General features: G+C 31.7%; 1 protein-coding gene across 4 annotated transcripts in view; it reads left to right on the forward strand.

The window, feature by feature from the left end:
* The window catches only part of LOC127706021 (collagen alpha-1(I) chain-like), a 40,772-nt gene extending 13,149 nt beyond the window's left edge, over positions 1-27,623 (forward strand). For all 4 annotated transcript variants that reach the window (XM_052210415.1, XM_052210422.1, XM_052210427.1 and 1 more), the window contains 24 exons: positions 2,210-2,263; positions 2,459-2,512; positions 4,454-4,501; positions 4,946-4,999; positions 5,755-5,799; positions 6,184-6,237; positions 6,431-6,475; positions 6,743-6,796; positions 9,136-9,189; positions 9,627-9,686; positions 9,873-9,926; positions 10,160-10,258; positions 12,252-12,305; positions 15,385-15,438; positions 18,809-18,871; positions 20,226-20,297; positions 20,469-20,504; positions 21,136-21,195; positions 21,431-21,463; positions 22,941-23,087; positions 24,251-24,305; positions 24,509-24,610; positions 25,390-25,557; positions 25,960-27,623. In XM_052210415.1, the coding sequence (XP_052066375.1) occupies positions 2,210-2,263; positions 2,459-2,512; positions 4,454-4,501; positions 4,946-4,999; positions 5,755-5,799; positions 6,184-6,237; positions 6,431-6,475; positions 6,743-6,796; positions 9,136-9,189; positions 9,627-9,686; positions 9,873-9,926; positions 10,160-10,258; positions 12,252-12,305; positions 15,385-15,438; positions 18,809-18,871; positions 20,226-20,297; positions 20,469-20,504; positions 21,136-21,195; positions 21,431-21,463; positions 22,941-23,087; positions 24,251-24,305; positions 24,509-24,610; positions 25,390-25,557; positions 25,960-26,168 (1,728 nt within the window). In that variant the 3' untranslated portion in view covers positions 26,169-27,623. The remainder of the gene's footprint in view (positions 1-2,209; positions 2,264-2,458; positions 2,513-4,453; positions 4,502-4,945; positions 5,000-5,754; positions 5,800-6,183; positions 6,238-6,430; positions 6,476-6,742; positions 6,797-9,135; positions 9,190-9,626; positions 9,687-9,872; positions 9,927-10,159; positions 10,259-12,251; positions 12,306-15,384; positions 15,439-18,808; positions 18,872-20,225; positions 20,298-20,468; positions 20,505-21,135; positions 21,196-21,430; positions 21,464-22,940; positions 23,088-24,250; positions 24,306-24,508; positions 24,611-25,389; positions 25,558-25,959) is intronic.

Here is a 27,623-nt window from a genome sequence, read left to right on the forward strand (position 1 = left end):
CAGGAATAAGAGAAGATATGTCTTTATATAACTGTGTTTATTCCAATTAGCCTTTAATCATTCGGGAACTCTTTAGAGCAAGGATAGTTTTATGAATTTACAGATTTTTTCAGTATCAAATTAACAGTGTGAAATCCACACTTTCAGCTTGAGATATGTTGAGGTTTCATACAATCAACACACCTGTAAGGTTGTATTCTATCTTATCAACCTAAACATTTATCATGTTCTGTGCCAACGTTGTGCTCACTGAAAGTTTGACAATTGAGTGTTGATAACGATCGCGTGTTTAACGGTTGTTAATACTTTGTATGGCCCTTTAGCTTGTCAACGGATGTAGTAATTACACAGACCCCTTCCTGTTTCCTGAACTTTATTTGATACTTGGTGCAATTTCTTGCAGATGTGCATTCACGAATCTGTTTTAGAGAAAGAAATAATTTGTTAATAATCAGAATTTATTTTATGAAAGACATTTAAAAAGTTTAAACACCTGGATGGTACTAAATAATATACGTTTCCTTTGTAAAGTTTAAATTTAATAACTTTATACTATTAATATATTTTCTGTGTCAAATATATAATCAGGACCTCCAACTTTGCAGAGATATGTAAATGATTTTTTATGTGAATTAAATTATTGTCCACCTGTACAATCGTGGTACGATCAGATTGGTTATAGGTCATGCTAATTACCAAAGTTTACAATTAATTTCAGACATAATTCATTTGATGTTTTGTTAATTTCTGACATACCATATCAAATTATATATATAGATAACATTTTTTCAAAAATTTTAGCAACAATCATTTAATCGATATTTTTGCTGGTATATAGCTTTTACACTTACACAAAGAATTGTTCAACAGTTAACAATACAGTTCTTTGCGTCAAGATGAACCGATAGATAATTCTAGCCTGTCAAAATTTTGTATATAAAACACGTATATGGTTTAGTGATTATCAAATACCATCCCCAGACATAATGATCAAATATAAATATGGTTGATTATTTCTGTCAGCAAGTCGATTCTTTGATCGCACTCTGGTGATAGCATTGAAATCTATATAATGCAGCACGCAAATGCAGTTAACAGCAAAGTTTGGTATATGATTACATTATTGTATTGTGAATTTACCAACGATTAAAAGTAAAATATGTAAGTTGTCAAAATTTGAAAGACTTGCACTTCAATCATTGAAAACCAATGTTCCTTTTCTCTTCTAAAACAATGGATGACTAATACAGAATTGAGTCTATTATCAAAATTCCACAGCCAAGGGTATGAAATAACCTAACAGTTTCACAAGATCCAAATCAGTAATAAAATATATGAATAAGTGTTTAAACTCGTGTATATATTCCATTAAACCATCAAGTTTACTATACTTTCGTGTTGCACACAGATTTTATCTATAAAAGACTAATTTGTAAAACGATAACATTTCGAATTAAGAGAAAGTTGTATATGTTATCGATGTATTGATTGGAAATCAAACATCACATAGTGTTACAATCTTAGAGGTTAAGTATTTAGGAATTAAATTAAAACATTAAACTTAAAGTTATTTCAAAAATACTAATTGACAAATAATAGTGTTGATCACAATCACATGACATTTACCATTTTACGTTCCTGGTAATGGGAAAAAAGGACATTTCATTTCATTTTCACATATCTATTTCTTTTTCTTTTCACCTTTATTGTAATTGATGTATTTTGAATACTCATACTGCAGGCTTGATGGTCGTCGCTCTATTTTTTGTACCAATTCTTTGCTATTAAATTTCACATTTTACTGTAACCCATTGCTTTTTTAGTAGTATGTCTAATTGAATTAAATAGTTTTATAGGAGTCTTTGAATTTCAACTTTACCAACGCGATACAATATTTATTAGAATGGGGACTACATTTCAACTTGCAAAGTCATGGAATGAGAGAGAAAAAAAATCATCTTCTTCGTTTTTGACCAACTAAATTTATCTTACCACAAAATAAACTATTACAAAGTATCAAGTTTAAACCAAGGACTAATCTTAAGGTTTTGCATCTTCAAAACGAAGGTGATTAATTATCCAAACAATAAATCTGTGCTCTTGATTTCTTTTTTCAAATTGCCACTATGAAGTCTATATATTTTTTTCAAACAGACATGGTTTATAAAGCATGTTGTTTCTATGGTTTTAATGTCATATCTCTTTGTAGGGCGACCCTGGAGAAAAAGGAGAGCATGGATCTCCAGGACCAAGAGGACTTGAGGTATGAATTTATTTCACCAAATTAAATGGTTTAGGAAATTTTAGTATTGAATTCTTATTTTTTATAAGGAGGATGTGATATGATTGTCAATGAAAAAACTTTCCATTTTCAGATCAAATAATCACGCTTTGACACAGTGAAATGAAAATGTCATGAACAATGGCAATAAACCAATGTGTTTTTTTTTTCATTTAGGGACCAGAAGGACCACAAGGATTACAGGGTATTCCAGGACCACCTGGTCCATCGGTGAGTTTTTCAAATTGAAAATTAGACTTACAATTGAGACAACATTTAATAGTTTAGGTAAGTCAATTAAGTAGAAATGCGGGAACTGCTTTCCTGTACGATAGTATTCAACAAGAACATTTTTATTATCTAACCAGAAGATATTTATCCACATGTGTTCATCGATCAGGAAACTTATAAGCAGTTGTTTGTAGTGAATGTGCTTTTTTACATTAAGCAATATATATTTATATATACAAGTCTAAATTGAAAACAACGTTCAAACCTATGATTGCGTTGGATAAAAACCGCAATTTTTATACGTGTGCATGCAAAACAAATTTCTTGGTAGAGGGGTCTAAATACAGCACAAACAACATTTTCCAAAAGACCAAAAAAGTGAAAAAGTATATTTTAACAAAACGCATTTGACTAGCAGGTCGAACAACGGATGTTCTTAAACCCTGCTGACTGCCATTGGCGATTGCTAAATAAGCGGATCACCAGATGTAACAAAATGGATCTTAAATATTAATTTAATACCAAACAAAAAACAATAAACTTGCGGAAAAGATGGTATACCGCAAACAAAAGGTGCAAAAATTAGTACACCATATCCGGATTTCGACAATTAATGTCTCTAAAGTGATGATAAGAATCGAAACGGTATTTGGAAGGCCATATAATTTACCTCAATTTAGGATAGACTCTTGAATTTTGAAGAGTCGAAATAGGATGAACGGTTCATATAAACCCGAAGGCAAATATAATACAAGCCCAAACGAAAAAATATAAACAAGTCTAAATTGAAAACAACGTTCAAACCTATGATTGCGTTGGATAAAAACCGCAATTTTTATACGTGTGCATGCAAAACAAATTTCTTGGAAGAGGGGTCTAAATACAGCACAAACAACATTTTCAAAAAGACCAAAAAAAAAAGAAAAAGTATATATTAGCAAAACGCATTTGACTAGCAGGTCGAACAACGGATGTTCTTTATATATATATATATAGTGTTAACCATATGCATAGAAAAATTGAAAAAAAAAATATACTTTCGCCGTTAATAATCTATGTCGATGAATAAAAACAATTGATAAAATTTTGTAGAACATCTCTGTTTTAGAATCCGGAACTAGACCACCTACATTTGGAGTACTCTAATTTTATAACTGTCATAGTTGCAACATAAAACGAGATAAGATAACCTTAAATATCACCTGAGTTTTTTAGGGGTACATGATAAATACAATATATTGCATATAGATATTCAAATTATTATAAAGTGTAAATGCCTCACATTGATTATATCTACCAGACAATTATCACATGACAAACATTTATTATTAATATGTCTTTTAGACCTTATGTCAAGTTTGAATGATTCCTTTTAACATCTGTCAAAATTATATGTTTATGTGCACAGTGAATGACAATTGAAGGATTCACCGGGTAGACCTTTTATTATTTTGTGACACATTTGAAGATTTGTAGATTATCTTTCAAAGGTATCTGTATGTGAGACACACCTGCAGATATTTTGGATTTTTTATGAAATTATAGTCATTGATATGCATACATGGTACGAATCTGGCAATAAATAAAAAAGAAATATGTCAATTTACGCTTACGGAGTCAGAACTAATGTCATAAATTATTTATAAATTTACTGTTTGCAAAACTTTGCATACTAAGGATTTTCTGCCCAAGTAATATATTACCTTAGCTGTATTTGGCAAACCTTTCGGAATTTTTGGTTTTCAATGCTCTTAAACTTCGAACATTTTTTTGGGCTTTTTTAACATTTTTGATTCGAGCGTCGCTGATGAGTCTTTTGTTGACGAAACGCGCGTCTGGCGTAAACAAAAATAAGACTGGTATTTATGATGAGTTTTTTTAAGGTATGATTAACCCATAAAAAATTCAATGTTGTTATAAATTCATTTATAAATATTTTAGGTACCAGTTATTCAAGGTGAACTGTCCAATGCTATACAACAAGCTCAGGTATCTTCTTTACTTGCTAATAAATGTATACCTAAAATAAATATATAACATTTATAAACAACTTAAACTGAAATCAAATGAAACTACTTGCATAACTTTATAATTCCTGTAGTTAAAATGTTGACATATTTTACATTTTTCAATTATAACCGTGCAATATACCATGAAATATTATGTAACTACTTTCACTAAAGTTAATTTTAGTTTCTATATCTTACTCTCTTTTTAATGAGTTAACTAAATTGAAGTCTAACGAGTATACAATATTTATGAAAATACATAAAAAGGGCTACTAAAAATACCTCGCAGTACAACAGACCACCATCAACCCAACAACACCCGACTCCTCCGAAAAAAAAAACAGACATACAAAACAAAAACAAGCTACTTATACTGTATAGAAGTCAAATATACAATTCAATATATATTGTTCTTTTAATTTAGGGCCCAGCTGGTCCACCAGGCTTGAATGGGCCTCAAGGACAACAAGGGAAACAGGTATTATCACAATTTGAATTTTGACCATGTGTCCTTAAACGTTGATAATGAATCTGAAATCAACTTGTGTAGAGCAAGGGTGTTACAGTTTGAAATAAAAGTAAAAATAATAGAGAATAAATGAACTTGAAACGGAACATATATTCGAATACAAGACAATCTGAAAAATAATTCAAGATAAAGACAGAAAGTAAGAAAACTGACGGACGTTTCATAGAACACGTTCACCAATAAAATTAAACAATGACGCTAGAATCTTTTGAAATATACCGAACTCCAAGGAAAATTCAAAACGGAAAGTCCTTTATCATATGACAAAATCAAAAGCTCAAACACATCAATTGAATGGAAAACAACTGTCATATTCCTGACCTGGTACAGGCATTTCCTTATGTAGAAAATGGTGGATTGAACCTGGTTTTGTAGCTAGCTAAACCTCACTTGTATGACAGTCGCAAAGAATTCCATTATATTTACAACAATGTGTGTGAAAAAAACTTGTAATAACATCAGGTATACTGTGTGCGGGTTTGTAAGCTATATACTCTGTACTCAACATCATTGATTTTTGAGAAATATCTTAATGTAAAAAACTAAAAACACATGAAAAACTACGAAAAAGTTTTCTTGGTTTATAAAGTTTCATATTTCAAGTTTTCATCTTTGAATCTGATTTTATTTATTTAAATCTAATTTGAAATGTAAATTGTTTTTGGTACTAAAGGTTATCAATATCTTCTGTATATTTCTGACAGGGACCACAAGGTGAACAAGGCTTTCCAGGCGAACTTGGGTCTAAGGTATGCATCTAGATCATGCTGAAGATTTATATTCCAATTATATAGTGGATTTTGAAATATTTGATTTTTAATATTTGTATTATGATTCATAAACTATTGAGTTCAACTTTTTTGTAAATTTCCAACTTTTATAACCACTGGGTCAATAATACATCAGAAGAATGTTAATCACTTTATAAATTTTTGCTAAAACTACGGTGCAAACGCGTCAATAAAGTAACCTATAAGTTTCAGCTAATTCTCGTGTAAAATTATCTTGGTTTTGTTGCTTACTCTTACCTTTTTCTTTGGTTTTCCAAATTGTTTGCTCTGAGACGTCTGAAATTTGTTTTCTCCAATACAACAAATTGTAATATTGTATCAATGTCATACTTTTTATTGCAGGGTGATAAAGGGGACCAAGGAACTGCGGGCACACCAGGAAATCATGGCTCACCGGTAAGACTGATGAAAGGGGAATAACTCAGTTATGACAAATATCTTAAAACCTTAATTTGATATTTTCAAAATCTAGACAAAACCAAAAAAAAAGAAAAACGATATCCTGAAGATTATGAAACGTTATCTAAGAATGAAAAATAATGTGTCTGTTTTTATAATTAAAACTGTCTTTGTTTTGTAATTAAAACAGGGTGGCCCTGGAGTGAATGGTCTACCCGGAAAAGATGGAGAGCCAGTACGTATATTTTATGTATCTTTTCGTTTATTATTAGCAGAAAAAAACTTTTGATTAACTTATTAGATCAACGAACGATTTGTTTTGCTGTTTATTATGAAATAAATAGATAATTTAATTGCTATTGTCAGATTCTAAATAAATATATTGCATTCATATGGTAATATGAAACTGACCTGCCGAATCTTTGTGTTTGACCAAACATTACAAAAAGTTAGAATTGAAATTTAAAAAAAAGTTACTAAATTTGGAATGTTTTATTTGTAGGGTTTAGAGGGATTTCCAGGTTTAGACGGCGATGCAGGAGAACCCGGTGAACCGGTAAGATTATTAGAAATAAAAACAAATGTGTACATTTATAGAGATATAATAATTATATCAAATACTTCAACAATGGGTTGTCTAGCATCTCTTACTTAAACATTGTTCTGTGCAGAGATTGGTAATAGTTATTAATCAAATATTTTGTGTGTTACATGTATCAGATTTCTATCTCAATTACTGAGTTACCAATTATTTTGTAACTTGAAGTACCGGGCTTCTACAGTGATAAGTCTTCCTCTGACCTACGTTTTATATATATTTCAATGTTGACTTGACCTGCAGTTACATTATTTGCCCCGAAACAGGCACCTAAAGGACCCTCAAAGATTTGTCAAAGAGAGCCTTTCGCATGCCTTATATAAGATAACCGATTAACATGCCAATACACTCTTTGGGATGGGTTTTACTGCGGGTGGGTGTTTCTATACCCCAGTCAACCCTGTGGTTCTTTATCGTTTGCAAATTCGTTAAGAATAACATACTTATTAATCTTTTTAAGATGAAACTTGTAAAGTATTTAAAGGAAAATATTGTAAGTTGATTAGAATATATAAAAACAAATTGTCAACTGAACTTCTACAACCGTTAGTAAATCCGTACTGAAAGGGGGCGTTTGTTTGACTTTGTGGTATCATACGTCCTGAAAATTTTGATTATGAAAAGTTTTGTAACCAGTTGTATGAATGAATCTTTTATTTAATGTCTGTTTCAGTTTCATCATTCGAAGTAATTGTTACCTTTAGTAGGTGCTTGTAACATTCAACTGTACATTAATGACAATTATTTGGTAAAATTGGGGCTAACAGGGCGAAAAAAGGCAAACTTTAGTTTTATCATTGAAAGTGTAAAGATCGCTATGCAGTTTACTTTTAGCCACTCATAGAATAATATAACGTAAGAAGTTTTGATTTTATGATTTAATCACATGTAAATGATACGTAACTTCTTTAGTTTGTATATGTGCATTATATTTTTCGTTCTAACGTAGATATCTGATGTTCTGCGGTTTTAATTTATTGGTGTACATTTCGAATATATAATATCATTTTGTCTTCCAATGAAAATGTTGACATCATTCGCACGAAAGTTTATATAATCAAACTTTGAATCTCAAATGTTTTTTAACCTTGTATATAGATATCCTTAGTCGGATTTGGCTCAAATTTAAAGAATGTTTGGGTTTAAACGCTCTTTAATACGATTCGAATACCACTGAGGAGTCTTGTGTAAAGGAACGCACGTCTAGCCTTATAATTTATAACCAGTTATGTAATGATCGTCTCATTTTTGAACGAATGAGGATTAAGAGTATACAAAGTACTCATATTGAACCTCTTATTCTTTGTTATTAATGAAGACCATATATATCGGTTTCAGAAGTCTGTACCGATATGTAAATTAAATGTCTATCATATAAGTTGATATAAGGTGCCCTCACGCCTAGTTAACACACACCTGTCATCATTTGAAAGTATTTGACAAAGTCGGAAATATTTTGTTTGTTCTTTTACTGCAAAATTGAAGATTGATTTGTCAGCCGTTTAAGTCAAGCCTCTAAATTTTAAGTCTTGTTTCTTTGATGAGTTTTTTTTTACATTTTTACAACAACTGGGTTGATACCACTGCTCCTCGAGGGTATCATCAGCCCAGTTGTCAGCACTTCTGTGCTGACATGATTATCATTGATATTGTCATATCTATAATTTGACTGTTTACAAAACTTTGAATTGTTCGAAATACTAAAATAAGTATTAAGGATTTTCTACCCCTGGAATAGATTACCTTAGCTGTATTTGGCAAAACCTATTGGAATTTTAGGCCCTCAATATACGAATAAAAAGATGTGGTATGAATGCCAATGTGACAACTCTCCACAAGTGACCAAATGACACAGAAGTTAACAACTATAGGTCACAGTAGGGCCGTCAACAATGAGTAAAACCCATACCGCATAGTCAGCTATAAAGGCCCCGAAATGACAAATTCTCAATTCTCTTCAACTTTGTAATCTCTTTGGCCTTTTAACTTCTGTGGTTTGAGCGTCACTGGTCAGTATTTTGTAGACGTACAACATTTGGCCTTTAAACTTTCTTGATTTGAACGTTACTGATGAGTCTTTTGTAGAAGAAACACTCTTCTGTGGTACAAAATTATAAGTCTGGTATCTTTAATGGCTTTTTCCCAAAATCCTTTAGTTTACCTTTTCGTAACTTTTACAGTTTAAGATATTTGATATTTTCTTGTTTTATATGTGCTATTTAAGTATATGCTGTACAAACATGATTTTCAGTTTGTAAACCTACTAATATTTTTTAATTCAACGATCAATATTTTAGGGCCTTTCGGGAAGAGATGGACAGCCGGGTCAGAAAGGAGATACTGGTCCAATGGTATACATAATTATTACGTATTCATTTGAAATTTGAAAAATGTAATTTCATTTAAATAGAGAAGACATAATTTATGACAGATATGAATTGATTGCATGCGTTTCATTTAATTGGCATTTTATTTTTGTCAAAGTAGTTACTTTTACATTCTAACTATTCTAATAATCATGTATCTTGCTTTGTAGCTTGTAGAAGTGATTATACATTCCTCTATGACATTGTATTTCACAATAGTCTATAACAACACAAATTACAATTAAAAAGTAAGAAGATACCAAGAGAAAATCAGTATCATAAGTCCAAATAAAAAAATGCTGCATTTGCTTATCACTTATTTAAATGTCAATTAATGGTAAAAGCAACAACCATCAGAATAATATTTCATGTAAATCTGGTTAATTTTTATTTGAAATCTGTTGTATGCAATGTATTTGTAGGGTCCTGCAGGTCCACCTGGCCCAGCTACCTCATTCTATAGAACACAAAGAGATTCACGAGTGAGTATGCAATTAGTAAGACAACATTTAAACATATATGAAACTTAAATTAACATAAAACTTCTATCTAAAACTCAACATCTCGTTTTTTTTTACCAAAAATATTTTGACTTGGTAGAATAAGTAATATTAAAAAAAAATAGATTGAAATGGGTTGAGTATTGACAATTTTGAATTTTATTTCAGGGATCACCAGGGCCAACAGGACCTTCTGGAGCACCGGGAACCAAAGGAGAATCTGTAAGTGTCTTCCTTCATCTCATATCACTGTTATAAAAGGGCTTTTGATGATATTGCTTTTCTAGATTTTTTTTCCGATTCATGCAATTCGTACTGCGAATCATAGTTTCATAAAATTATTCTTTTTATGTAAGAAAAATGCAAACGTCCGCGGACATAATGCAATATTGCTGAATTTGCAATACGAAAAAATAGAATGTATCAATATTGAATGAGACAAAAAATGATTTCAGGGATTACCAGGTCAATCAGGACCAGCAGGAGCAGACGGAAGACCCGGGGAACCAGGCCATCCAGGTGCTAATGGTGAATCTGGCAGAGAAGGACCACCTGTAAGTCAATATGTCAAATAGCAGAAAAAAAGTTTCCTATACACTATGTTATAATTCACATCCAAAGAGAAATGCAGAAACGTCTGTTGAACTAATAAAAACAAAGTGTAAAACAGTGTCAAATTCAAGTGTTCTATTCAAAGGAACAAAGTTTACTGGATCTTTCCATTATCAATGAAGGAAATCTTATGTAAAAAAGAAGCCATTGATCGTTTTTATATCTCTTTATAAATGTACAAACATTTGTAACTCACTGCAGTAGAAATATTTCTTGAAGTTTTTAAAAGTTATTTTGAGTTATCTAACCTAGAAGACTTCATTTGGCGGGTCTAGACGGTATAAACACGAGACTTTTCTTTTCTTCTAATTTTCTTTTAAGTTACGTTACAATTTTTAAAAAGAAAATTGAATCATAATCCAGAATTACAACAAACACTAGATTATCAGACAATGCAATTGCTTAAATCTCCACTTCCAAAATCTGATATACCTGATTTTCTTGATTATCCAAATGGCCAATCGTCCACTCGTCACCTAAACATAATTACAACAAAAAAAAAATGTTTGGATTCTGAATTATTAGGATTGATATGATATTTGAAACCGATTTCAAAATGTCGAATAATACTAAAATTGACAATTAAATTCCAAATGGTTTTCACTTGTTTTTTTTTCAGCATATTTATTTAGATATCCCCTAAAATGCAAATTAAAAAATTAAGGTTAGCAGGTGATTGTTAGTGTTAAAATAGGCTGCTTCTTTTCAACTTCGAAAATTGTAAATGTTGATAAAGTTTCACTGAAAAGTTCAAGTTCAATGCAGATAAAATAATCAGATATTGCTTTAACAGCAAACAAAGGATCATTTATATAGTGAAGTAAAATGGCACATAATGAGAAATATTTCGACTGACACGCGATACCGTTAATTCTTTAATATTTTGATCTCTCTAATAGTTTACATTGTTTCAGGTAAAACAAATAATACTCTCAACTTCATCTTCAGCTAAAGTACACAGCGAGATTTAAATCTAAATTGACTTTGTTCCCAGGGTTACAAATACATTGTTGGCGTTTTTATTGTTATTACTTATAGTGACTGTTCTAGACCCGTACGTTGTTCACAAGTGACAAAATACTTGTTACAAATAAATTTCTAATAATGATATATCGGCCAGCACTGAGTAAATACATCAGTGAACAGAGCTATGTATATCTCATTGCGAATTTTATGTTACAATTATTTAGGATTTTCTACTCCAGGAATAGATTACCTTAGCTGTCTCTGCAAAACCTTTCGAAATTTGGGTCCTCAAAGCTCTTAAACTTTTTTGGCCCTTTTAACTTTTTTTATTTGAGCGTCACTTATTAGTCTTAGACGAAACGCGCGTCTGGCGTAAATTGTTTTAAGTCTGGTATCTATGATGAGTTTATGTACTAAGGATATATTATTGAACATAATATATAGGAAATAATATGAATAAAACAAATCATGCATTCAATGCTGATTAAGCTAAGGAAATGATTAAGAATGAAAGTATCAATTTAGATTATCAGCGCTCATATAACAATATGTATCCGATGCTATCCTATAACAATATAATTCATTGATCGTGTCTCAATACTCATACTGTTATTTTATTCAATCCGGATACTGATCTTCTGTGTTGGATTGCTATCTTTCCGGAAAGCATCCCAATTCTATAATTCATTTGAGCCAAAAGAATCACCAACATTCTCTTGAAACCAATCAGAAATATATTTTGTTAGGTAATCATTTCAAGATGGCGTGTATAACGTATGAAACTAATAGCTTCACATCACAAAAACCGTTTGCAAGCATGAAGTTTATAGGAATTAAACAAAACTGTTAAAAACATCAATTTTATGGCAATTTACAATATATTTATCTCACAATTTGCGATCGTTTTGAAATTCAATTTTTTTTTTAGAATAATTTGTAACTAATCTAAATATTTATCTTTTCCAAAAGGGGCTTGAAGGAGAGCGAGGACCAATGGGTGATCCAGGAGAACGTGGTTTACCTGTAAGTTATATGTTTTATCTTGTTTTGAAGGTTCTACTATAAGTAATATGTTTTATCTTGTTTTGAAGGTTCTACTATAAGTAATATGTTTTATCTGTATTAAGGTTTAACATCCAAACACTATTTGGGTTTTCTAATTGTATAGTTAGAAGAGATAACAATTAAAGTTACTTACTCGTTCCTTTGATGCTGTTTGTTTCCTGACCTACATATACCTTTTTTTAAATTCAAGTGAAGTTATATTTTGATTCAAAACGCTGTTTATTTGACCTTATACCATATCCTTTACCGACCTCGTTTCCACTAACCTGTATCAGAAAGATAATTGCTTGATATCCTGGTCTATGTTATAGTTCTAACTGAGACACAGCGCTTAGTACAAATAGTTGAACGTTGTTACTATAGCCTGTTATAAATCTCAATGTTATAATTCAGTGTATTTGTGTTATAAAATACTTACTGATAATTTTTTGAAATCATTTCTTCGTTTTATAGAGGGAAAAATGTAAGTTCGCGTTAGTTTATTTCCTAATAATATCCTCTAAATCAATTGAGATAGCGGTAAAGGTCGAACAAATTTATAAGAAATTGATTGGGAAATAAGAACAGAAAAAATAGTTACCATTCTTCTTGTCAAAATACCGTTTTCGAAGAGTGTGACTCAATATTCTGCTGCTGTTTCCGGCCTTTGCTGGGAAGGAGGGAAAAAGTGAAAGTTTTTTGTCCGTTCGTCTGTCCATTTGTTACTCATTTTGAACACTACTCTTTAAAGACCGATTGCCCGAATGCGTTTGTTCTTTGTAGAATTGTGACCAAATTTACCACAAATGTTGAATTAACAATTTTTGGCGGGAGTTACATGACTTACAATACTACTGCTGCTTCAATTTTTATTTTTTTTAAGCTAATACTTTTTAAAACATATTCGAAGCTGTAAAACATTCCGAGTTGTGAATGAATATAATAGAAATTAACAAAGATAATGTGTCCACTTCATATGAAACTAAACTTAGGACAGGCTTATCGCGAACTTTAAAATTATATTATATGTATTTCCCTAAAGAATTTGAGGTAAATACACTTCAATAAAAAATGGGTTAAAATAGCAATGGGCAATCAAACACCACTATCCGAAGAAATACTAATGACTTAATAGCCAATAGAAAAAAGAACAAAAAGCAGTCCATAAAACACCCTTCAGAATAGTATCAAGAACCCAACTAAAAACGGGAGGGATGAACCTCAATACTATTTCCTTTGTGTAACAATGTATCCTTAACATAAACTTAAGAATATTTTGTATCATAAATGTAACGGTGACAGTCCTTTAAGGCATAAAAAGGGTATGAACTGGTTTTGCAATTCTAAGTTAACCGTTCATCAGTACTGTTAAATGGACAACACATTCAAAAAATTGAAATGGCAATTACATGTATCTTTAGTTTACCAACTTCTGAATAGATTTTATACAAAAATTAAAGAAACCGCTGTATGTTATACATCTTTATTAAACAATTGTAATATTGTTACTAACCTTAGAGCAAGGAGACTACCATTACTTTCATTTTTTAGCTTCATGAATTTGTTAGAAAACGCAAACATGTTAAACCATAAATTGTATATTTATCTGAAAGTATTTTATTTTTCTTTTCTCTAAGCAAAATCATAAGGGAAAATATTATTCAATTCTGAATAACACAAAAGCAGGTAGTAGTATTTTCAGCAATTTGAGATGTCATGGAATTCGCAAATGTATTCTAGTTCAGTCAATTTGATTTTCCAACATGTGATATCAGAATTCCTGTTTAAAATGATAATGCTTTATTTTATCACGTAGGCATTTAATCAACCTTGAATAATTCGTCCAGACAGAATTCCTCTTAATTTACTTTAATTTGTATAATTAAATAAAAAACTAACAGACAATTTGAAATTCCACTTGATTTCTACTAATTACCTTTAGAGAAACAAATTCATGTTAGTTGATAAAAAGCCTTTGCTGTTTGCATAGAAACATGAACTTAAGAACCTGTTACTCTCACCTTGCAAATCATCAAAGTTAAATACAAAACATTCGAAGATCGCTGCATTGCTTAAATAGATTTCTTACAATAAATTAAGCATAAAATTTTGCAGCATCGATAAGTTTACAAGATAAAAATGAGTTTTGTAACGCGAACATGCTTTCACAAATTATAGAATTTACAGCAATCATTTTGTCGGTATGCGAAGCGCATTTTATGTTTATATTATGAGCAGCATCTTCAGTTCAAACACTCACGACTTGTATACGAATTATAGGTTTTACCAATACAAATAGAAGTCTACAATGAAAACAAAACAATGAAGAAATCAAATGGTAGATTAAATGTAACTGAATAAATATGATACACGTCGTGATATTTGATCAAGACTTCTTTGTCCTCATATTTCTCGCTTATATATGCACGGTTTCACTTGGACACTATTAAACCAAACAAAAGTACATCTTTCTTTCAAGTAATCGGAAACTTATTTTCCATGATACTGTATATGTCTGATTCTGGTAGTTTTATTGAATTATGCTCAGGTCATTCCACTGTCAAAGTCAAAGTAAAAAGTACAGATTATTTTTATTCTTCAAATGCTCTTTTCTTTAAAATGATTGCACATACAGTTGAAAATAATCTAGAACTGATAATTGAAAAATTTTTCATGTCTTTTATTAAAAACAAAACAATTGTTATTCTAATAAAAAAAGTAAAATGATATGATATGTTTGGTATGACATTGAAGAAGTAACAAAGACAACGTATATTTCGAGATCATCGATTTAAAGTTACGTTAAAAAACTAAAGAAAACAAAGCCCGAACAGAATGAAATAAAGATTAAAGTGAGCGATAGTAAGGTTGAAAACAGAAATTTTTAAATCATATATATTTTATACATTTATTATGTTCTTAGTACGTGTTGTTTTGATTTTTTTATTCTTCACCGGCACATTTCAAGCAAATTACTTTAAATAATAACCTATTTTCCATGTTGTTTTCCAAACATATACACTATTGAGTAATGTTGTGTCTATTTAATAATTTATAGGGAGCTATAGGAAATATCGGTGAGCCAGGTCTGCCAGGAATGGAAGGAGAAAAGGTAAGTCATGAGAACAAGTGAAAATATTTAAAACATCGTCTTAAGCATATTAATTGTATTCTCTCACCACTCATGCTCCTATTTCGAATCTGAAAAGTAAATGCAGTTTCAATTGTCAGATATCAGTACTTTCTCACAGAATATTTTTCCACATTAGATGTGTCGCTGCATTCCCATTACACTAAAGTAATAACTCCCTCAGCCAAAAAATGACATTATATCTTAGGTGGAGTCGGCTTTTCTTTTAAGGTCCATTTACTCACATATCTCCTCAAGCAATCGAGTATTCATACACCATTAAAAACTGTGTGTTCGAACGTTCATGATGAAGTTGAATTCAAAACATTTCTGCAGACGCAATATATTTATAAATGTTATTTACATTTCAATTTGTTAAAGTTGAAAGTAAAGCTTTATATACTTGGGATTGCGTTCAAAAGTGAAGGTAGAAATTAGAGGCAACAGTAATTTGTCGATGTTCAAAATAGGAAAACGGATTAATCTACAGGAAAATGTGCAATACTAATTTGCCATTTGTTCTTTTATAACTTGTAATAAAAATGCAGATTTTCTCCACGTTATCATTTATTACATTATAGTCTTAATTAAAAGGCATATATTCTCCGTACTTCAATTGAATGAAGAAAAAAATATTTAACAGGTGTGATCATAATTCAACAGCACATATGTTTCCTCCGGAAAACAGATTCTAACAAGTTTTGAAATCTTTTGTATAAAAAGAAAACATAACAGGAATACAATTGTTTTATTAAGTTTTAGGTTAATTGCTGATATTTTTTTTTAAGGATGTTCAACATTATGCTGTATCTGGTCTCCTTAAAGGAACTACATTTATAATACAATCAAGATAAATGCATTACATAAACATGTCGTCCATTCTGTAATTTGAAAAATATCAGAAAAAAATGTTCTGTTCAGTGTTTCTGTGATGAAGTTTTTTAAAAATGTGACTGTTTGGACACATTAAAGTAGGATAATTGGAAATAGATAGAATTACTACAAATTTACACTTCCCCTGACAAAATTTGAAATGTATAGGTCCGTTAATGATGCACACAATTTGTTTGTCTTAAAACGAATTTCAAATGCATGTCATTTATTTACATTAGATTTTACAGAATTTTTTTCCAGTTAACGATTTGTTATTTATGTACTATTTGTGGTTTCACTACTTTTTGAACTGTATACCTTACCGGAGCACCTGAGTCCTTCCCCGGATTTTAGCCGAGTTTGTGTTCCATTTTTTTGTTTGATGTTTTGTGAACTTAATTTTGTCTGTTCTTCTCTTTTCTATTAGCCATGATGTACCGTTGTGCAAGTGTATCCCTTCAGAGTGACATGTTAATATATATACATTGTGTATATAGTAGAAAAAAACTGCGTGAAATTTGTAACTTATTTGCGATTATGTTTTATTTCTGAGGAAGAATATTTTTTTATTTATAACAGTAGTTTTGAAATAATAAACTGAAATGTTGAACTTAACAAGGCGGACGGACAACCGTATAAATGTAATGTATGATATACATAACCGTCTCTTTGTGGTTGTTCACCCAAGTTTGTACAAATGAAGGAACTATAAACAACTGTCATACGAGTGGGAGGTTAAGCTATAGTTATAAATCAGGTTTAACCCATCATTTTTTTCAGAAAATGCCTGTACCAAGTTAGGAATATGACAGTTGCTTCCCATTCGCTCCATAGGCTGATATAGTCGAGCATTTGATTTTGTCAGGTTTTGAAGACTTCCCCCTTTTTTTAATGAACCTTGGAGTTTGATATTTTTGTTAATGCTTTTTTGTTGTATTGCAAAATAGGAGAAAAAAATATTCGAAAGATTCCAAAGTTATTGAGCTAAACGAAAATATACAACTCTGTGCATATTTCATTTGCATACGGTTAAGGTAGATTTCTTCAGTACTCACTTCGTATTTTTTCAAATGCATACTGTCTGATTTTTTTACTCGCTTAACAGTTGAGCAATATGCCGATTACGCGCGTATATTGTCCGAGCACTTAAGAGCTTTTGAGGTTTACTTTAGGATGGCAAACACCTCGTCATATGAGCACATTATTCCATACATTTGTCTCCGCAACTCCTATTTTGGTTTCGTCCAAATTACTTTGAGGTTTCCATTAGCAAATCAAAGACTTTGTCAGGGGCAGGTGAATCATTTTGTGAGTTTTGCCCGCAATATCTGAAGTTTTTATTTGAATGAATGATTTCCGAAGCCTTTGTTTTCAGGTTTTAGTTATCTCACACATCTGTATTTATTTTTTTTAATTTTAAATATATTTGATAATCATCTGTTAAATAAACCCTAAATTGCACAGGGAAGAAGAAATTTAGGGGTCCCCGTATGAATGCACAATCTCAATTGTCGAAGTAAAATGCAACATCTTTACTTAATTCAGACGGTGTCATGTACTTGATATAAGATTCTGCTTTTGTTGGGTTTGTAGTTCTGATTTCTAATATATCAATTCGTTGTGATAAACTTTTATATAATACATGCTATGCTTTTAAATACTATTCAGTCAGTCAAAGCTTTGGAATGGCCATTGCGGTCATAAAAAGTCTTATATTCAAAATGCATGTTGCATGAAGTTTATTCATTGAAATTATGTATTTTTACTTCTTAAAGTATGTCATTAATTTGAAAAGAGTGTAAAAGTAACACAAAGACGAGTCTGGACAGACATTACAATTAAATTAGCCTAAAACTGTTATATCTGTTTCGTATCAAACATTTCTCACGATATAAACTAGGGGAGTATTTTATGCTTGATATCTGACACGTGAAGAGAAAGGCTAATTAAAAAGATTTGTCTTTTCTAGGTCTGGGTGTTTCTTTGTACTCCTAACAATTAAGGAAATCTTTTGATTTATTTTAGTCTTCAAATATTATTTGCTGATGTTGGTGCACATGCGTATTGCTGAAATAGGCCTTACATAATCCATTTCTATGGAACTTCACTGTCATTTTACATAATATCTTTAAGACAAACATCGCATTCCATTTTTCTTTATTAGTTAGAAAAATTTTAGATTTAAAAAATGAAGATCAGTATAAGAGGACAATCGTTAGTTTTTGTTATAGCAATTTTCTGTTTTAACTATTATGAATGTTTTCATAAACGAGAGGAACGTCTTGCAAGGAAGCAAAAGTTGAGATTAGAAAAGAAGCAAAAGTTGAGATTACAAAGACTAGAATTAAAGGCTAAAAAACATAAGGAATTAGAACAACAATTAAATCAGACTGTAGGAAAATTAGAAGAAAAATTAGTTACAAAAGAAAAAAGTTTAGAAAAATACTTAAAAGATAGTGAATTGTCTTTATCAATGCAGGGTGATCAAGGCACTCCAGGACTTCCCGGGATTCGAGGACCTTCAGGACCGGATGGTAGGCCGGTAAGTCATTGTAACTTTAAAGATTAACTTATCTTATATTCTATCTTATTGCAAATTATAAGTTCTACAATACCCTGAATGCACTAGGACAACTAATAATGCACATGTTTATTATAGTAGATTATGTATGGTAAGTGTATCTTAGCCAGACTTTTATCCTAAAAATAGATATGCGGATATTTTGTAAAAGGGGTTCTATTTCCGACTACAGGAATGAGTATCGGAGAAAAGTGACATTATTTGATTAAAAAGAATCGTAACAAAGCTGATGAAAATAATCGACAATATTTTTTTATAACTTTACCTCAGCATATTGTTTTTTTTTTCTCAGTGTCGTATGAAATATTAATGAAATATTTACGTGTCGTTTTATTACATTTATACTTCCCCAGACTATTTGTCGGTCAAAAATTCCAAAGACTGTTAATCCAGTAAATAATTTTGGGATCATTTTCCCGGAATTTTTTATATTCATTTATCATTGGACAATAGTGACGCCATTGAATACTCGCGTTGCTTAGGAACTCAATATGTGTACTGTAAAATAGCCTGATAACTATGTGTCTGTCGTGGATATCATCTAAGTCTGCTTTCAAATTAATAAATTACTCGCAAAGAGCAATGTTTAAACATTGCACGGAGGTGAGAGTTTTTTGCTCCGTGTTAAAGGCTTCACTGTGACTTTGAGATGAAGAACAGCAATAAAAACTCTTTTCCTTTGCTTTTTGTGCTTTTTGCTGTTCATGTATTGATTTTGTGTCATAGATGGATACTCCATATCCTTTGTTTTCCTGTTATGAAAATGTGAAAAACGAGAATCCGTGGCTTTGATTATTGTAAATAAAATATTTGCGAATAACACAAGGACAATAAACTTATATATATATATATATATATATATCCCTTACACCAAGTCAATAAGTGTATAAGCTAACAGAATATCATTATGGTATTTATAATCTATATTCTTCGCTTATCAAACGGTTTATTATTATTTTTTTAGAAAACTGGCCATATCAGTTTGTTGTGTGATAAAAGATAAAGGAACCAAAGTGTTTTCTTATTAATTTGTTTGTTTTAGTTGGTTAGTTAGTTTTTAGCCGGAGTGCTGAGAGAGAACCACTAAACCATAGGAAAACCGACAATCCTAGTCAATTAAGATTGGAGTCAAATGCACCTGTCACCTGCAGGGTTCGAACTCACAACCTCAGTGTTGATATGCTAGTGATACAGTAGTTTAACTACTTAAATCACTCCACTACCGATGCCCCTCCGAATAGACGAAGTTGTTCTACAACTAAAATGCATTATTCATAACAGCACAGTTTTCATTTTTTACATATTTTTATTGTAGGGGTCGATGGGACCTATGGGACCGAGTGGGCCTATGGGACCTGTTGGGCAGCCTGGTATATCAGGTCCGCCGGTATGTATATCTTATCAACATATGCTACTCATTGTAATTTTATAGAAATTATCAGAAATCTATTTGTACCATACTCAATGCTATTTTCTTTTAAGAAATGTTTATTTGCTACTTTGGAACATTTTGCTGCTTTGGAACATATTTTCATCTATTTCATACTTTTTTCTTTAGGGTCCTCCTGGTCCACCCGGCGATAAGATTGATTGGGTAAGTAGTATTTAAGAATGTTTATATCATTAATACTTTACTACAATATAACCCACTCGGAAATGAGTCGTAAACGAATGTATTATGTAACAATTATCATTGTTGAAGATAAGAATATGATAAAGTGTACTCAACTTTAAGACACCTGTATCCTTGTTATGTGGATAACATTTTCAATATTTGAAAGATTGGCTAGGACAACAACTGAAAAAAGTGATTAGATATGAGAAGATGTGGTATAAGTGCCAATGAGACAACTCTCCATCCAAGTCGAAATTTATAAAAGTAAACCATATAGGTCAAATGCATGGAATATTATCTCTGAGACGCCGAGGGAGGAGGAATTTAAAACTGCTATTGCAATCCGGTGTTGTCAAGAATGTCAATAACGATGTCAAAGTTACGTCATACATATATCATTATCAACAATTTTTTTCTCCAAAAATAATGTTAGGTTAGCCTGATGTTTATAATTTTATATCCATGACGAATATGGCTTGTTTCTAACGTCATCTGATTATCTAAGTGTCAGTTTATAACATTTTATGTGTTTATATTCATGCATAAATATTCCTTAATTAAAGGATGATCCTTAAGGAATACTATACATGTTAGTGTTGTTATTTTTCAGACTGCTTTTATTAGTCATGCAGATAAAGATGTCGGTTTCCGTGGACCGCTCGGACCTCCTGTAAGTTGAATATGATTTTAAGAACACCCTTTTAAGTGATTTATTTAAAAAGAGGAACTGATTTCAATAAATGTAATATCTCTATATTTTCATGAAATTTATTTTCAATATTTATTATTTTCTGCAGCAATTTGTTATAAACATGTCGACATCTTATGAAATATAGTAAAGTACGACATTTTGTGTTTCCTTTTAACTCATGAACAACGTAGTAAAATACTGTTATATTTCACAGGGTCCATCTGGTCAATCCGGACCTCCAGGTGTGGTAAGTTTTTTTTCTTATGAGGATGAATATCTCTTTTTACAGAGCAAAAAGAACAATTTTGCAAAGTTCTTCAATTTCACTTTCAGATGTACTGAGGATGTCCTGTCACTCAATAACCCACAAGTCAGTGAGTGCTTGCATCTCGTATATCCGAGTGAACTTGAGATTAAGATACTACCGAAACTCAAAGGTCTACTTCTTATCTTGATCTTTTCCCCGACATTGACACAGATGGACGACTTATAACTCTTTTATGACAAACGTGGTCTATTCAACTTTCCAATTGCCAACTTCCCATTTCTCAGCAGGATCATGCCCGATTATGGTAGTCACAACACAGATGAGCGTTTAGAGAACATCATTATTTGATGCTTTCATACCAAATTTTAAAAAATAAAACACTGTAAAACTTTATTTAATATGGTGTCCTCAAGTTCATAACAATTAACAAAAAATTAGTAGATGTAATTAAGACATATACAACATCTTTATAGATTTTGTTAATCACAGTATACATCTTCAAAGATACCCTCCAAGGGTGACTGGGGAATAGAAATACGGTCACTACCTACAGGTCTTCTTCCGACCGGCAGTAAAACCCTTGCCAAAGTGGGGCGTCCGTTAGGCTGTGCGGGATGTATCAAGTACGCAGCCACGTCCGGTCAGAATGGGGACGATAAATCCGATGCCTCGTGTTGAGAGAAAGCTATGCTCTCTGCACGTTAAGAACCCTTGCAACAACTGTTTAAGGGGTCCGTAGGTGGCCTGTTGCAAAGCAAAATTTCTATCCTTATCCAATTAACCCTAATTATTCAGTGGTAGTCTAAATTTTCCCGACCTTCATCCCAGCCGGCCTCTATTACAGGACCTACCTATTGTATTTATTGTTAATTTGTTCTCGTCCTGAACATGCATGAAATATTTGCCACTGGACGTTAAGCAACCAACAATCATCAATCACCACTGAAGGGTGGTAGTTGTCTTTACAGTATTACAAACGCTACATCGCCTAAGTACTAGATGTATTGTTAATCAATTTCACAGAAATAAAATATCTGACAGTCACCAAAGTCTGTGTAGTAAAAATATTTGAAGAGGCCGAATTCCTGACTTGAAAAAACACATAAAATAGCCAGTGTTTACTGGTTTTGTTCCCATTCAACCTGTCCTTTAAATTATCTACTTCTATCAATAGAAGAAGAAAATATACAGACATAACTCGCCATACAAGAATTGACTTGAAGGTTTTTAATTTAATTATGTCGTTATATCAGATATGCAGGATACCAAAAAATAAATAAGTGTAGATACTACTATACCTTATACCGCATTACAAAACAAAAGTAGACTCAAACTACTGATTAGGAAATCGTCCATGATAAAAGTATTATATACATATTTTTGTTCTGAAAAGTACGATCCTTAAAGTGTTATTTTTTAGTACAACTGTGCGTTCAAACCGTTATATGTTTTGCAGCCAGGTGTGAGAGGTCCAGGAGGAAGCCGTGGTCCAGCAGGAGGGCAAGGAGCTCCGGGGGTACCTGGTCTTTCTGGACCACCCGGTCAAAATGGACCTACAGGATTGAGGGGTCAAAATGGTATGCCAGGCATGCCCGGATTACCGGTAAGTTGAAAGTGCAATAGAAAAGAAAATACCGCTCGGTATTCATATTTCAATAGTGAAATACATTTAGTACATCTACTCATTGTGAAGCAGAGTATTTACAACATTAAAACGAATCAAGATATAAAGTGTTCATAGAAATAAAGAAATGAATGATTTGATGCAATAAGAAAAAAACATGCTTGGTCTATCTTATTTTTTTTTATATACAAACTCATTTTATATTAATTAGTATTGTAATTTTCATTGTTATTAATAAATGTTATATGATTATTATAAACCAAATCATGAATTCTATCCTAATTCTATCCTATTTTGGGGAAATTTCAGAAATTCAAATGCGACGTCACTTTTTTTGCGTTGATCTCTTTGGCTTACTCGGCTGTGAATTTTTATATGCTGGTTTATGTTGTTTTATGTATCCGTTTTTATTCTGTAGTTAGTCACCACTTCGGTGTTATCATGTATATCTATTATATAGTCATTTTTATAAATTTACTGTTTGCTAAAGTATGAATTATTCTAAATACTAAGGATTTTCTTATCCCAGACATATAACCTTAGCCGTATTTGGCACAACTTTTTTGAACTTTTGGTCCTCAATGCTCTTCAACTTTGTACTTGTTTTGGCTTTAGAACTTTTTTGATCTGAGTGTCACTGGTTAGTCTTGTGTGGACGAAACGCGCGTCTTGCGTATTAAATTTTCAACCTGGTACCTTTTGTTAGCTATTATTGGTATGTTTCTCTGTCCTAAATGTTCTCCCATTTATTTGTATTGTAGTCCTGTCATGTAATGTTGTCATTTTAATGTTATATTTAACATTGCCATAAAAGCGGGAGGTTTGGCTAGCCACAAAACAAGGTTCAACCCACCATTTTTTTTTCTTAAAATGTCCTGTACCAAGTCAGAAAAATGGCCATTGTTATATTATAGTTCGTTTCTGTGTGTGTTACATTTTAATGTTGTGTTTCTGTTGTGTCGTAGTTCTCCTCTTATATTTGATGTGTTTCCCTCAGTTTTAGTTTGTAACCCGGATTTGTTTTTTTCTCAATCGATTGATGAATTTCGAACAGCGGTATACTACTGTTGCCTTTATTATTCAATTAATATTGTGACGTATTCACTACATATCTCAAGTGAATTTTTCGTTATCTATTTTAGGGTAAAAGTATTCCAGAAAGTGAAATAAAGGAGCTATGCTACCAATTATTAAGAGGTAATATGCACACTAAATTATTGATTTACGGGTGATGTCCTAATTAGGAATGGATAGGACGCTTTATCAACAGTTTCAAAAGCTATGAAAAAATAGAAATTGATAAATTCTACGATATTTGATATTTTGTGATAAAATTGTTTTTCACATATTCTTTCATTGACACTGTATATTGAAAATTCAAATAAGTTGTTTGTTTGTAGAAAACTATGAAGAGTTGGTTGCAGGTCTGAAAGGTCCACCGGGTCCTCCTGGAGTTGGTATGACAGGGAAACAAGGTCCACCCGGCAGAGTTGGAGAACCGGGTAAGTATATAAACTGCATAAGTAACTAATGATTAGAGAAGATACATTAAAACATAAAATAAGATCATTTCCCATCAATGCGTCTACATCTACTGTGCTTATAAAAAAGATATCATAGGGACAATTAACATTGATAACCGAGGAGAGACCGACAAGACATTGCTAAAAACACAAAAGACTAAACAATAATCTACAAAACCCTACAAAGAAATTAAAGACTGAGCATCATGAACCCCACCGAAAACCAGGGAGTGATCTCAGCTGCTGTGGAAGGGTAAACAGATTTTGTTCTCAACAGACTCTCATTGTCAATTTCCAGATGTAAGTCAAGATATGAGACAGTGTGCTTTATCGCATCAAAAAAATATGTCCATCTACATTGGCCATTCTTTGATATGAAACAAAGTCAGCAAGGTAAAAAAGATACATCACAGAAGAAACTAATAACTTTATATTGATTAACATTTTATTTATAACTCGAACAAATACTGTATGCTATTTTTTCGTAGGATTTTAGGTAGTCATATTACGTTCATGAGTACATATTTCAGCTTTTTATCTTTTTACTACCAGTGACAGCAGTAAAAAATAATTCTACTGTGAAAATGTTTACTTATACTGTAATCCCTTTACATCTTTTTTAAGAAGAAATAATTTTATTCGAGCGCCTCTGGTGAGTCTTGTATAGGCAAAACTCCCGTCTGACGAACTATATTATAAGACTGGTGATGAGATTTTACATTTTCATTTTGAAATATAACACTCATTGTTTTATCTAGGAGAAAAAGGACCCCCTGGTATGACTGGTGAACGTGGACCAATGGGAGTACCTGGTACTCCAGGATCATCAGGACCATCAGGGCCTCCGGGACAACAGGGTCCCATTGGAAAACGGGGTGAGACAGGCGTTGGAAGAGACGGAAGAATGGGTGAATCCGGAGCACCTGGTAAGACGATTCATATTTTGTTTAACTGAAGAAAAAAACTCCTTCTGCAAAATAATGTAACTTTTTCATGGTATACGTTCACTTTTTTGTTAATTGTTAAGAGAATTAATGTCACTTTTGTGCTTTAAGATATTCTGAGCCAAATGAAAACCCGATATTTTAACTAATCATTTAAACAAAACTCTGATTCCTTGCCTGGCTTTGGCTACATTTTTGTCCTTTTTGGTTTTATCAGCTCTTCAATTAATGAATAAGTTTTGGTTTTTAAATATATTTTGGCCTCGAGCATTTCTGAAGAGACATTAATTGTGCAGTAAAATTGATACCGGTAAGTTATATGTATTTCTTTATTAAATCATTGCCTATAAAGACATACTCTTAATTTTAATCTGTTCATTACAGGTCCAGCTGGGCCGCCTGGTGAAGGCATCCAGGGTAGACCAGGTGAACGGGGACCACCAGGTGTGCATGGCGTGCCAGGCAGAAGAGGTCCTATTGGGCCATCAGGTCCTCCAGGCTATTGTGAATTTTGTAACTTTGCACCAGGCCAAACAGGAGGACCAGCGCCAGAATATATACAACTTGGACGAAATGATATCAAGAAACCTTAAAAACATTAGAACATTTTGGTCAATAATTGTGATATCTCCTGTAGCATTGTCAAAACTAACGAATCCCTTTTCTGCTTTTTCCATTAGAGCATGCAAATTCTATTTATTAAGTGCTCGTTCTAAAAAAGTCAAATTGTAGTTATGTTTGAAATATATAGCATGGTTAGAAAACCTGTTTGTTGGATGTTTTGCATTTGATCAGTTGGATATATTAATCTTTTACATACTATATATTATCCCATATAAATGTGTATCAGTTATTTAGCTTACCTCTCTTGCATGTAGCTTGTTTTCATTTTTTCTAGCATACAATGTTTTCCATTTGATATTTGACAGTTTTGTATGTTTTCCCCAAGCTACTAGTTGCAGCCATATTTTCATTGCATGCATGTTGAACATTATAACAGTGATAGAAAAGATTGATATCATTATAATCATTATCAGGCCAGTATCACCAGCAAACCAGCATGCTTTCACCATGTAAATCTCAGGGATAAAAGAAAGCAGAATACTGAAAACAAACCGACCTATGTTTGATACTGTTAGTGTCAAAATATATGTCACTTATGTATGTCATATATCAGATTTTCAGTATTCTCTATGCAAGCCTATGTTAGTATTATATAGACATGCTACAGGAATTAGTTCTCGTGTTTTTAAGGACCCTATGGGTATCACAGGCACACATTACTTTACAAATTAAAAGCATTGACTCTAAATGGAATTATTCATATTCATCACAATTGTTTGAGCATGTCTATTATGTGTGATGTATTCATGTGGTTGTAAAATGTTCTTACTGGATTATTTAAGAATATATGAATTATGTTTTTTATATTTATTACTTTCTATTGTTTTGTTGTTTATCTAATGAAAGTGAATATTATCAATTACAATCAAGGTTTTTAACACAAGCAGAAAAATAAATACTTTATTTATGTAAGGGGTCAAAACTGTTGTATGAAAAATTAAACAGATTTGGGGGGAAACTCATAGTGAAACGTACAGATAAGAAATGAACTTCATTTTGCATATGATAAACAATGGTCATTTAATTAAAGAGGTGGACATTTTTCTATAGTTATACTTGTTATAATTGTTATATTTTTGTATTGTATATATAGATAAAAAATATTGCTTTTTACGTATTTTTCTAATATATTTGTTAGATGTTTTGTACTTATTTTCTACTAACAATAATGCAATTTCTACTGTAGTTGGCTTATTTATAAATTCGAAAGGTCGTAGAACCGAATACGGTGTACTAGTATTACATTGATGATTCCAAAATTGAAACTAATAACATGTATTGTTTGCAATCAAATAGTTTCTGTTGAATTAGTTTATATGATTCAAGGCCAGTGAATAATTAACACCGATTTTTGGTTAATTTTTATGTGTTTTTTACGAAATTGATCTTAGCAACTTTTATCAATAAAAAGCTTACAAATACAA

Source organism: Mytilus californianus, unplaced genomic scaffold (assembly GCF_021869535.1).
Source record: "Mytilus californianus isolate M0D057914Y unplaced genomic scaffold, xbMytCali1.0.p SCAF_1, whole genome shotgun sequence".
NCBI classification, from domain to species: domain Eukaryota; kingdom Metazoa; phylum Mollusca; class Bivalvia; order Mytilida; family Mytilidae; genus Mytilus; species Mytilus californianus.